The sequence below is a fragment of the Globicephala melas genome, chromosome 16 (assembly GCF_963455315.2).
Source record: "Globicephala melas chromosome 16, mGloMel1.2, whole genome shotgun sequence".
NCBI classification, from domain to species: domain Eukaryota; kingdom Metazoa; phylum Chordata; class Mammalia; order Artiodactyla; family Delphinidae; genus Globicephala; species Globicephala melas.
In genome coordinates, this window is record NC_083329.1 from 73,881,150 (window position 1) to 73,895,276 (window position 14,127).

Genomic DNA, 14,127 nt, shown 5'->3' on the forward strand with positions numbered 1-14,127 from the left:
GGAGCTTAACTAAAATTTAGTCAAGGAGAGAGTCTTTGTCAGAGTGTATGATTAAATTTGGAATTGGTCCTGAAATAAATTATAGGAACAATATCTTTTATTGTATAATTTTGTTAGTAAAATTAAAATAGAAATACTACAGGAAGAGAGAAAATGAAACCCAGAAGAGTGCTTGAGATGAGAGGAGTGGTAAGTTATAAGAAATTAGGAAATTTATAGCTAAGTCTAAACAAGATGTGGATAGAATCATTATGATATCTAATTTGTAAGGCTAAAAAAGATACTATGATAAACTAAAAAATAGTTGCATAATTGAGTTGGGAGGTGATCAAATGGCATTTGACTCTTCTCTTATTCAGAAAAAGAGGTTCAGGTTATAGAATCACCTTAGATTTTAAGTTAAATATTAATGACAGAATTTAGTGGACAGCCACCTAAAGTGGAGAAACAGGTATGTATAACCTCCAAAGTTGTAAAGAGAAAAAAGTGGAAAAGATTTTTAAAAAATCAGTCTAAAACAAAGAAAGGTACAATAAAAATAGTAGTAAAACTGTGACAAATACAAAGTAGCAAGTAAAATGGAGACGTGACATATTTTAATAATCACCATAATTGTATATAAAAGGACTAAATTTACCAGTCAAATTGTCAAATTGGATCTTCAAATAATAAAATAACCTATATCTAAGACATCAGGTTTTAGTAACTTTGTATCTTCAGCATCTTTTGCTCACTCAGCATTCTGTGTTTTATGTGTCTGCAGAACATCTCTAACAGGATACTCCAATTCCTCTAATGTGGCAAGAACTACTATTAAAATCATCATTCACAAATCACAATCTTCCCTACTAATCTTCATTTATTAGGTTCTGTGAACCTTCTACTCTTAAAACTGACATAGCAGCATTTTATTTTTCTCTCTATCATCCTTTCTTACTGATATTAGATCACTGTTATTGGTTTTTTAAAAAATATTTATTTGGGTGCATCAGGTCTTAGTTGCAGCACACGGGATTGAGGCACATGGGATTGCAACATGCGGGGTCTTTCGTTGTGGCACACCAGCTCTTTGTTGCCATGCATGGGATCTTTGTTGCGGCTTGGGCTTCTCTAGTTGTGGTGTGTGGGCTCCAGAGCACGCGGGCTCACTAGTTGCAGCACGTGGGCTTAGTTGCCCTGTGGTATGTGGGGTCTTAGTTCACAGACCAGGGATTGAACCTGCGTCCCATGCACTGAAAGGTGAATTCCTAACCACTGGACCACCAGGGAAGTCCCTAGATCACTATTAGTGTTATACTTTTGTAAAAGTATTTAAAAAATATTTTTATTTTCTCATTTTCCACTGACACCACCCAAAACACTAACCATATTATTTTAGTTTGTTCTAGTTTCTAAATGAAATTATACTTTCCCCCCCAAAGCATCTAATTTATCATGTTAGTAGCCTGAGTTACATTTTTCCCAATGTGTAATATATGAAATTTAAGTTTTTCTCTTTTAATGATTTTTTTAAAAATATTTATTTATTTATTTACTTAGGCTGTGCCAAGTCTTAGTTGAGACATGCGGGATCTTTTTTTTTTAGTTGCGGCATGCGGGCTCATTGCAGCATGTGGACTTCTTAGTTGCAGCATGCAGACTCTTAGTTACGGCATGCAGACTCAGTGGCGGCATGCATGCAGGATCTAGTTCCCCAACCAGGAATCAAACCTGGGCCCCTTGCATTGGGAGCATGGAGTCTTACCCACTGGACCACCAGGGAAGTCCCTTAATAATGCTGGCACAAAACTGGGGGTGCTAAACTCCCATTTAATCCTTCCTGAGTATCACCCATATATATGCTTTCCTTCCCTACAGCTCTATGTTTGATTCCTATGTACTCAGTGATTCTCATGAATTAATATGTGAAAAGTACATGGAACAGAGCCTGGCTCATAGAGATGGTTTGTTATTTTTCTTGTTGTTATTATCATTATTAATATTTTTAAGCATTTTTCTTGTTTTTTTTACTCTTTTTAGATTATTTCTTGACTTTGTCGAACATCTGAGGCAAAGGAGAAAAATATATTTCCATAAATAATTTTTTGAGCAAAAAGGAGCACTCTGCTTAAAATTATATTTTCACAAAACAAGTAATATTTATAAGATGAAAAATACCCAAACTCATATTTAGAATTTGGAAATTATCCCCTCTACATATTAATGACTAAATTGGTCATAGTTCAGTATTTGTACAGCAGATTCATATAATGCATCATTTACCATGTTAAAAATTATTAATATTCAGAGGGAGCTATACATTTTGCCATTGTTTGATTTTCTTATTCATTTCAAAATATAGTACTAAAAAAATCTGTTTTATAATTTTTATATCCTTTGTAAGTCCAGAACAGCAACAACAAAAAAATTTCTACCCTTTCCTCTAAAAAGCCTTCATAGATCCCCTCAAAAAAAAAAATCTCTACCTGTTCCCACTCTCATAATCCTTCATTTCTCTTTTATGTGTTTATTACATTCTGCAATATAGTATAGCTGTATTTGTGCATCCACTTTCCACATTTCCTCTACTATGTACTAAGGTCCTGGGGTCAGGATTAAGGTTTATTCATTGATGTGCCCCTCCCAAAGAATTTGGTCTAATAGCTGGTATAAATTCAGTACTAGCATATTTGTTTTTAAATAATTTAGCCCTTTTTGGTTAGTGATCCAAAAAGGGATGTTATTCCACTATATAGAATGCTATATTTATTAATTAGTTTTTTTTTATACTCAGTGCTTGCCTTAAGGTGACCATCCACTGATTTTTATTTAAATACTTGTGGTTTTCTACTTCCTTTGTCTTTGTGCTTCAGATCCTGTCTTTACCATTCATGAAACAGAATAGAAACTATATCCATTAAAAATCAGTTTAGGATTTATTGATATAAAAGAGAAAGCTTGAAAGTCTCTGTATTTATGTGCTTTTTAACAGTGCTTTGAAATGAATGATTTGTTTTAAATATTGATTATATCCATTAATAAGATATTTGTACATTATTTTCATAATAAAAATTATAGATTTAATAAGCAGTTACTTTTAAGAGGTATTTCCAACAGATCTTGGTATTTCCCATTAGCTTATAATATATGTGTATACATGTTGCAACATGTATTCACTTTATTTTTAATTTTTATCCTTTGAAGTAAAAATATTTTGATAAATTTTAAAATTTAAGCTCAAGGTTCCCCAGCTTTTATGAAATGTTTTGTACTTGTTTTGATATACATTATCTGCTGTAGATTCTAATTCTTGATAGTGTATGGATATTGAATGAGGCTGTTTTCTTATGTATATTATGCTTTCTCCAAAGAGAGCATATCTTATTTTGTTATATAACTTATAATGGGTATTGGATCATTACTTAATTGTTACTCTTGAGTGAGAGGGCCTTTATATTGATTCATTCAGAAGACACTACAAAAGAATTAACTTCTGAATGCACATATTGAATTTTAAACCTTTAGATTCTTGTTCAAAAATTACAGGTTTGAATAAAATTTGAGATTTGTGTTTTGAAAAGCACACTGCTTGTTAAGGACCATTATTAATTCCATATCCATTCAAGGTATTCAAAGGAAATCAGAGGTAAACACTTGTAAGACCATGGGTTATATTTGGGAAAAGAAGGGGAAAAAAAGAAAAGACAACTGAGTATTTTAAATTTCAGCAATTAATAGAGGATGTTTATGTTACAAAGGAGTATTGTCCAGTGTTGTGATAGAATGAGATGTACAGAATGTAATAAATTTTAAATTTCAGTGTAAATAGAACTTGAAATTGTAGAGATGTTTGTAAAGACATATTGGGAAGCAGATATGAGACAGTGTCATTTCCCTGATGTTTAATGTTTAAATTCTAAGCAAAGCCAAAATGGGAATGTAAACCAGCTTAGTGAAAGTCTTGGTTGAATTTGAACAATTTCTGGCAAATTAATAGTCTGTCATTTCTAGAAAGAATACATTTATTATGGCCTTGTGGAGTGATATTGTGGTTACCCAATATGAATATAGTTGGAAAAAGTATTTTTCCCCCCAGAATGGTAACTACAGTCTATTTTGTCTAATGATGCTTGGAGACAGTGGGCTCTGGACAGGTTTTTGAACAGGGTCATCATTGTTATATTGCAAATACCGAACAGGAAGATAACAAGATGAAGTCTAGCTGAGAATTCTTAGGATAAATAAATGTAAGTATCAGTGAATATTTTAGGTCAGGTCCTCTATGGTTTTAAATATAAATAAACCCCAGAAATGTAGAGATCTGGGTTTAAAAACAAAAAATACGTTAACATATTAAATTTGTCACAGAAAATTTAAGATGAGGAAAAGTTAGCATTTGATGGTTGGATAGGTTAACTTTTGCAAAAACTCTTAGAGAATAACCTGAATATACTAAAACTAAAAACAGGCTTCCCTGGTGGCGCAGTGGTTGAGAGTCCGCCTGCCGATGCAGGGGACACAGGTTCGTGCCCTAGTCCAGGAAGATCCCACATGCCGCGGAGCGGCTGGGCCCGTGAGCCATGACTGCTGAGCCTGCACGTCTCGAGCCTGTGCTCTGCAACGGGAGAGGCCACAACAGTGAGAGGCCCACGTACCACAAAAACAAACAAACAAAAAAACAAATGGATCTGGCCCTCTGGCAGTCTTCCTTGTCTCTTTGATTTTACATTTCTTGGTAGACATTTGTATTCTTTGTAAGTCACATGAGTAGAGAATGAATAAGAAAGTAAGCTACAGGTCTCCTTAAGCAGGAACAAATTAGTACTTTTCCATAAATTTAATTTGGTATTAACAGTATAATAAATTAGCAATATATAAGAGAAAATTAAAATAATTTTAAAAAGAGGAGAATTGAACTAGAAACATGTAAATCATAGAGATTTAGCTGCAGTATTTTAAGTATATCATGTAAAGTCTAATCTGTATCCTTCAAAAGATCAAATCAGTCCTCTGATATTTCTCCAGGGTACTCTTACCTACTAATCATTGCCTCTCTGCTTCTCTGCATTTCCAACACCTGGATCAGTCTTTTTTTTTTCAAAGTCTGTCTTCCTTTATTCACTGTGATTTGTATTTATTTTTAACCTATATTAAATCTTGAAGTACATATTTATAAATTGTTAAATGTAGATGGGTTCATTCTAAGTTTTTATCCCCCATTTCTGCTCTGTCAGGTTTTGTTTATTTCTTCTAAGCCAAAAGGATGAGGGACACGAACATCTTGGATTACTCTTATTTCAAGAAACTGAGTCAATCATATAAAAGGGCATTTGTATGTAAGTGTAAGTTTATCATAATAGTAATAAAATTAATAACTTATAGTGTTTTTTTGCTCTTTTCCAGAAGTCTGCAAAGTTGATAATCAGCTAGAGCAGAGTCAGGAAATCCAGGACAGACATTTCGGGCAAGCTCCGTTTATCAACAACAAAACACTGACTATAGAGAGAGGTAATGTATTAGGAAAAATGTTTAATTTCAGCACATACCCAGTTTCTTCTGTAAAAATACCTTGTAAATGTGACACAAGTGGTATGAGTTTGAAATATATTTCAGAATTAATTATTGAGAAAAACTATTTAAGAAAGAAGTCTGATGATCTCAGCGCATATGGAAAATTATTCCTTCATATTAACCATGAAAAAACTCATGTGGGAGAGATACCTTATGAATTCATTCAAAATGGAAAGTACCTCAGTCATAATGAAGACTTCATGCCATATGAGAAAATTAAAAATGTAGAGCATTCTTTTGACTACAAAGAACGTGGGAAAGATTTCTGTGAGAAGACACTTTTCATCACGTATAAACAAGGTCACAAGGGACAGAGTCCTTGTGAACATAGGGAATGTGATAAAACATTCTGTAATTATTCAACCCCCCAAAAAAGAGAAAGTCTTTATGAGTTTAATGAATATGGTAAAGCCTCTGAGAAATTATCTCTCTTGAAACATAGAGTTCATTTGAAGGTGAAAGATTATGAACATACTGAAAAAGTAGATAATTTCAGCAGATCAAATTTTCCTGACACAGGAGAGAGAACATTTGAATCTAACAGCCTGAGGGAACCTTTCTGGGAGAAGTCAGTTCCTAATGTAACTCAGAGAACAGGCATAGGAGACAATGTCTATGAATGTAATGAATGTGAAAAAGCATTCTGTGAAAAATCAAAACTCACCAAACATCAGAGACTACATACAGGAAAGAAACCCTATGAATGTAACGAATGTGGGAAATGCTTCTCTAGAAAGTCACTTCTCACTTTACATCAGAGAATCCACACTGGAGAGAAGCCCTATAAATGTAATGAATGTGGGAAATCCTTCTCTAGGAATTCACACCTCACAATTCATCAGAGAACTCACACAGGAGAGAAACCCTATGAATGTAAGGAATGTAGAAAAAGCTTCTACCATAAGTCATATCTCACAGTACACCAGAGAATTCACACAGGGGAGAAACCCTATGAATGTAATCAATGTGGGAAAACCTTCATAAGCAACTCAGTTCTCACAGTACATCAGAAAACACACACAGGTGAGAAACCCCATGAGTGTAGTCAATGTGGGAAATTTTTCTCCAGGAATTCATACCTTACAGTACATCAGAGAACTCACTCAGGTGAGAAACCATATGAATGTAAGGTATGTGGGAAAACCTTCTGTCATAAGTCAGATGTCACTAAACACCAGAAAACTCACATAGGGAGGAAACCCTACAAATGTAATGAGTGCGAGAAAACCTTCAGTCGCAATTCAGGCCTAAAAGTACACCAGAGAACACACACAAAGGAGAAACCCTATGAATGTAATGAGTGTGGGAAATCATTCTCTGAGAAATCAGTCCTCACGGTACATCAGAGAATACATACAGGGGAAAAACCTTATAAGTGTAATGAATGTGGAAAAACCTTTTACAATAAGTCAGATCTCACTAAACACCAGAGAACTCACACAGGTGAGAAACCCTATGAATGTAAGGAATGTGGGAAATTCTTCTCTAGAAATTCATACCTTACAGTACACCAGAGAGCTCACACAGGGGAAAAACCCTATGTCTGCAAAAAATGTGGGAAAACCTTCTACTATAAGTCAGACTATACAGTACATAAGAGAACACACAGAAGGGAGAAGTCTTCTCACTGTGATCAGTGTGGGAAAACCTTCACTTGCAATTCAGTCCTCAGATCACATCAGAGAACTCACACAGGGGAGAAGCCCTATGAATGTAAGGAGTGTGGGAAATCTTTCTCTGAGAAATCAGTCCTCACTGTACATCAGAGGATACACACAGGGGAAAAACCTTATAAGTGTAATGAATGTGGGAAGCCCTTCTATCATAAGTCAGATCTCACTAAACATCAGAGGACACACACAGGGGAGAAACCCTATGAATGCAGTCATTGTGGGAAAACCTTCAGTTGCAACTCAGGTCTCAAAGTACATCAGAGAAGACACATAATGTAGAAACCCTATGAATGTATTGAGTGTGGGAAAACCTCTAAGAAATTAGTTCTCACAGTACATTCAAAATTACATACAGGGGAAAAAAATCTTTTAAATTTAGCAATGAGAGAAATCTTATTATGTAGCATTTCATACCTTGAAATACTATGGAGAATTCACACAGAACATGACCCCTATGAATGTCAAGTGGCAAATTTTTTTACCCTAAGTCATATTCCGAAGTAAATGAAAGAGTAACCACAGGGGAAATTACTATGAATGTAATGAATATCTATTAATAAGACAACTAAAAAATGAATACATGTAGAAGAAACCCTACTAATGTATATGGGAAATGGGGGGAAATATTATAAGTTAGGGCTTGTTAAACAAATAACTTACGTAGGAGATAATCCTGTGAATCAAATGTATGTAGGAAAATGTTCTTCCAGAACTTGGCCATTACTAACAGTCAGATAAACCACACCTGGGGAGAACTGTCAACATCTTGTATTTTTTTGAAAACTTCATACACAAGTTGTACTTGCTGTATGTCAGGGAAATAATAGGGAAGAGACCTGAAGAATACAGCAAATATAGTTGAGCCTATTTCAAGAAATGCCATTTTACTGAACAAGGCGATGTTGAGATGAAGTCTTAAAGATGTTTTGAATGTGAAGGCTTTAACAGAATTCAGACTTTATTATATCTGAAGATTGTTTTGAAGGAAGTCTGTCAACTTAGGAAGTATGGACAGAAATTTTCCTTTAGATATGATGTTATTCTAAAAGTTATATTTTGCACTTATTTCAAATCTTTTAGTAGAAATAAAACTGAAAATAGGCATTTATAAAAATATTAAGTGGAATATGAAGCTTTTTTAAAAGCACAAATAAATTGAATAATCTTCTCAGTCTCTGATTCTACTTTTGGAGAAACACGTATCAGCCCATGGCCTTCCACATCATGAGCCATCACGTTTTTGATGAGTCTGCACCCCAACTGTGCTGTTACCCTTGCAAATACAGTTGGTCCTTCATGTCTGTGTTTTCCTATCTGCGGTTCTGTGGTTGGTTGAATCCACATATGCAGAACCCAAGAGTATGGAGGACCTACTGTAAAGAACTTGAGCATCAACTGATTTTGGTATTTGAAGAGGTGTCCAGGAACCAGTCCCCAGCAGATACTGAGGGATGACTGTACTGCCTAATTGTCCGGTTCATCCAGGGGCCTACCTCTAGGGGATCTCAGAATGGACTAGATCCCCAGAACAATTGCCAGGATCAGCCAGGGGCAGCATTGAGACTGCTTCTGCTTCCTCTTCTTAGGTTCAGTAACCGGAAACATTGAGTGTGAATGAAGCTAGAGTACTGGCTAGAATACTCTAGGACATAAGACCTCAGTGCTCCCATTTAAATTTACAGGAAGCTTTTCATAGCCCATTCTACATCCTATAGCTGTTACCACCTTCCACAGTATTCTAAATTTGGTTAATACTGATCCCACATGTCTCATTACTTTTACAATAATACACATATATTATTGCGTGTATGTGTGTGATATAACATTGTTTTACAGGTATATCACTGGGAACGTGTTCTGCAACTTTTGTCTTCAAATGCATGGTTTTGGTATTTATACATGTTGATATATTTTGCTTTAGTTGACTCATTTTAATAAAACGTAATATATGGGGTCTTCTGTGGCAGTCCAGTGGTTAAGACTTCACTTTCCAATGCAGCGGGTGTGGGTTCAATCCCTGGTCAGGGAGCTAAGATCCCACATGCCTTGTGGCCAAAAAACCAAAACATAAAGCAGAAGCAATATTGTAACAAATTCAATAAAGACTTTAAAAATGGTCCATATTAAGAAAACTTAAAAAAAATAGCATAATATATGACTATGTAACTATAACAATATTGTCCATTTTTCTGTTTATGATTTTTAAATTTTTCAGTTTCAATATAAAGTAATAAGGTTTGCGTTTTTTTAAAATCAACTTTGAAGTATAATTTAAATGTTGTAAAATATACCCTATTTAAGTAGCTGATTTAATGAGTTTTAATAATAGTGTAACCATATGTAATCACTCCTGCAATTAAGAAAGACAGCATACCCTTTATGCAGAAGTGTTCCTCATTCCCCTTCCCAGTCCCTCCTGGGATGTCCCTCTCCCTTCTGGCCCCTGGCAAACCAGTGATCTGCTTTCTAGCACTAGGTTAGATTGATTTTTTTAATTGCATTTCACATAAATGGAATTATACAAGATGTCCTCTTGTTTGTCTTCTTTCATTCAGCATGATTTTGAGATTCATACATGTTTTAGCATGTATCAGTAAATACCTTCATTTTTATTGCTGAGTGGTATTCCACTGTATGCATATATTACAGTTTTTTAATCCATTCGCCTGTTCTTTGCAGTTTTTGATTGTTAAGAACATAGCTGTAATGAACTTAATGTGCATTTTTGTGTAGACTGGTGTTTTTATATCTCTCGGTTAAATACTTAAGAGTAAAATTTCTGGGTTGGTAGGGTTATTATGTGCAATATCAAACTTTTTTGAAGTGGTTGTTCCATCTTACGTTTCCGTCAGCAGTGTGCAAGAGTTGCAGTTTTTCCACATTTTTGTCAATGCTTGGTATTGTCACTTTTTGATGTAGCCATTCTAAGGAGTGTATAGGTTTTTCATTGTAGTTTTCATTTATATCTCTGATGAATAATGACATTAGGCATCTTTCAGTTACTTATTGGCCGTTTGTATATCTTATTTTGCGAAGCACCTGTTCATATCATTTGCCTCTTCTTAGTTTGGGTTGTTTGTCTTCGTATTATTGAGTTATGAGTTCTTTGTTAATTGTGAATATTTTCCCCAGTCTGTGGTTTTTCACAAAAAGCTTTTCATTTTGATGAAGTTCAGCTTATCAGTTTTTTCTTTTCTTAGAAATCTTTGCAGATCCAATGGCATCGAAGATTTTTTTCCCATGTTTTCTAAATGTTTTAACTCTATGTTTAGGTGTATGATCTATTTTGAGTACATTTTGTATGTGGTCTTTGGTAAGGGTCTAGATTTATATTACTTCATTTGAATATTCAACTGTTTCAGCTCCATTTGTTGAAAAGACTACCCTTTCCCCACTGAATTAACTTGGCATCTTTTTAAAAATCATTTGATTATTTGTTTATGTGGGGGGATCTATCTATGGACCCTTTATTTTGTTCCTCTGACCTTTATATCTTCTTTACACTGTCTGTGTTCCCTTATCTTTATAGTAAATCTTTTTGGAAATAGTATAAGTTCTCTAACTTTGTTCTCCTGTTTCAAAATTGTTTTGGTTATTCTAAGTCCTTTGCATTTTCACATACATTTTAGAATGAACTTGTCAATTTCTTTTAAAAAAAAAACTGCTTTAATATTGTTTTATGATTTCACTGACTCTATAAGTCAGTTTGGGGAAAATTGGCCTCTTAATAATGTTGACTCTACTGATCCATGAATATGATATATCTCACCATTCAATTGGTGTCTCAGTGAAAAGAGAAATCTTAGCCTGTGGAGGCAAAAAGGCTTCCTTGACAAGGTGCTTGTGCTGGTTGGGTGTCTCTTGTCATTTCGGCCCATGTTTCTTGGTTTCTTGGTAGGGGAGGGGGTGCCTCCCCAGGCTGCCTGTTGTTGGATGGGATCTTCTAGATCAGTCCCCTTTGCCAGTGGTTCTGGCTTGCCTGGAGCTGTCAAAAGGACTCCCTTTTAATCTGGGGAGAAGAATGAAACTACCTACTTTCTGTTGCTAGGTTGAGGGTTGGGAAACAGTGAGTCTGGATGGCCTTCTTCTGTTGAGTGGAGGGACGTGCTACAGTTGTTCCTCCAGTCCTGGGGTCATAAACCAGTTTGCCTTTTTCTTAACACTTTTCACAGTTCACTGTTGATTGTCTCATATTGTTTCATAGGAAGAGTTTTACAGAGAGGAGCAGGGAGAAATGGCTCTACACCATATTGTATAAACCAATAGTTTGCTTTTGTTTTTTATTTATCTCATCTATACTTTTGGCCTCCTTTCCTCTCACCTTTTTGAATTTGAATGTATATTTTCCATATTCCATTTTATCAGTGCTATTGCCTTATTTACTATACTTCTTTTTAAAATTACCATATAGATGTTTCTTTTAAATTTACAGTATGCTTCTTTAATTTGCCGAGTCTACTTTTAAGTAATAGATCATTTAATATTTAAAATACATGAGTGTACTTAAATTTCTCCTATTCACTGTTTTTATCATATTTTCCATTTCTTTGTTCATTATCAATCTCACGATATACTATTGTGCTTACTTTAAAATTTCTTTTTAAATAAATTTGAGTGAAAAGTATTTTATATTTGTCTCCTTATTTTACCAATTTTGATGTTTCTTATTACTTTGTGTGTATTCACATTTTCATCTGATATCATTTTGCTTTAGCCTAAGAGAATTTCATTTAACATTTCTTGTAATGCAGTATTTCTGGTAATGAATTTTCACAGGTTTTCGTTTCTTTATTTGGAGGGGAGTTATTTTGCCTTTTTGTGAAGGTTATTTTAGCTGGATATAGAATTATATGTTGGTAGTTTGTTTTCTTCTAAGGCTTTAAAGATGTCATTTCATTGTCTTTTGCCTTAGATAGTTTGTGATAAGTCTGAGGAAATTTTTATCTTTGTTCCTCTGTACATGTTCCCCCCTCCAAGACTCATATAAACTTTTTTATTCATATCTTTTTCAGGAAATTGATTATGATGTGCCTTGGTTGGTTTTTTTTTTTTTGGTTTTTTGTTTTTTGCATTTATCATGCTTAGGGTTCTTTGATCTTAGGGTTGTAGTTTTGGTCAGTATTGGAACCCATTTGCTTATTTATTTAAAAAATATTTTCCTGTCTCTCTTTTCTCTTCTTCTAATGCTTTAGTTACATATATTTTAGACCAGTAGGTTTGTGTCATTGACACTAAGCCTTTTATTTTATTTTATTTTGTTTTGTTTTTTCTGTTGCTGTATACCCCACAGCTATTTTCCATTATTAATATCTTTATATGGTACATTTGTTATAATTAGTGAACCAATATTGACACCTTATTGTTAACTGAAGTTCATATCAGTACTTTAATATTTAGATATCCTTAACTTTTCCCTAATGTCCTTTTTCTTTTCCAGAATCCCATACCTATCAGCACTTAGTCCCAATTATACCCTCATCCTCATCCCTAACAACCACTAAATCTTCTTTCTGTCTCTATGGAGTTGCCTATTCTGAACTTTTTATATATAAATTGAGTCATATACTACGTGGCCTTTTTTTGTCTGGTTTCTTTCTCTTAGCATTATATTTTCAAGGGTCATCCTTGTTATAGTATGTAAGAATACTTCATTCCTTTTTATGACTGGATAATATTACATTGTAGAGTTACCATATTTTGTTTATCCATCCCTCAGTTCATGGACATTTGGATGGTTTCTGCTTTTTTTTTTTTTTTTTTTTTGTGGTACGCGGGCCTCTCACTGCCATGGCCTCTCCCGTTGCGGAGCACAGGCTCCGGACGCGCAGGCTCAGCAGCCATGGCTCACGGGCCCAGCCGCTCCGCGGCATGTGGGATCCTCCCGGACCAGGGCACGAACCCGCGTCCCCTGCATCGGCAGGCGGACTCTCAACCACTGCGCCACCAGGGAAGCCCAGTTTCTGCTTTTTGACTGCTATAAATAATGCTGCTATGAACACATATATTACATGTTTTTGTGTGTTTTTTTTATAACTAGAAGTGGAATTACTAGGAACTTGCCAAACTTTTCCACAGCAGCTGCACCATTTTACATTCCCACCAGCAATGTATGAGGGTTCCAGTTTCGCTAATACTTACCAGCACTTGATATTTTGTATTTAAAAAATTTTAGGCATCCTAATGGGTGTGAGTGGTATCTTATTGTGGTTTTGATTTGCATTTCCCTAATAACTAATGATATTGAGCATTTTTCATGAACTTGTTGGCCACTAGCATGTCTTCTTTGGTGAAATGTCTATGCAGTAGATTATTTCCCCATTTTTAATTGGATTCTTTTGTTTGTTTTTAAGATATAAGTGTTCTATATATATTCTGGGTTGTATACCTTTATCGGGTATATAATATGCAAATATTTTCTCTCATATTGAAGGTTGTCTTTTTACTCTTGATAATGTCCTTCCTTTGATGCAGAAATGTTTTAAATTTCAGTCAACTCCAATTTATCTTTTGTTGTTTGATTGTTTGGTTTCATATATAAGAAATTATCTAATTCAAGATTATGATTTTCACCTATTTCCTTCTAATAGTTTCATATTTTTAGCTCTCACACTTAGGCCTTTGTCTGTTCTGAGTTAATTTTTGTATATATTCTGAAGGAAATGTCTAACTGCATTCGTTTGCATGTCAATAACCAGTTGTCCCAGAACAATTTGCTGAAGAGACTGTTGTTTTTCTATTGAATGATTTGGTACCCCTACCCCCATTGAACATTAATTGAGCATAGATGTATGGGTTTATTTCTGGACTCTAAATTCTATTTTATTGGTCTATATGTCTATCCTTCTGTTAGTACCACACTGTTTTGTTTTATTTTGTTTTTGTGGCTGCATCATGTGGCATGTGG

The 14,127-nt window shown here is 34.6% G+C and overlaps 1 protein-coding gene across 3 annotated transcripts in view; it reads left to right on the forward strand.

Moving 5' to 3' along the window:
• Positions 1 to 14,127, forward strand: part of LOC115845721 (zinc finger protein 33B-like) — a 77,563-nt gene that overhangs the window by 25,273 nt on the left and 38,163 nt on the right. For 2 of the 3 annotated variants that reach the window (XR_009559326.2, XR_009559329.2), the window contains exon 3: positions 5,383 to 5,487. Coding sequence is in view for 1 of the 3 variants with exons in the window: in XM_060286346.2 (XP_060142329.2) it covers positions 5,383 to 7,502 (2,120 nt within the window). In the remaining 2 variants the exon portion in view is untranslated. Of the gene's footprint in view, positions 1 to 5,382; positions 11,592 to 14,127 lie in introns of those variants that run through there. The other variant, XM_060286346.2, reaches the window with a different exon arrangement.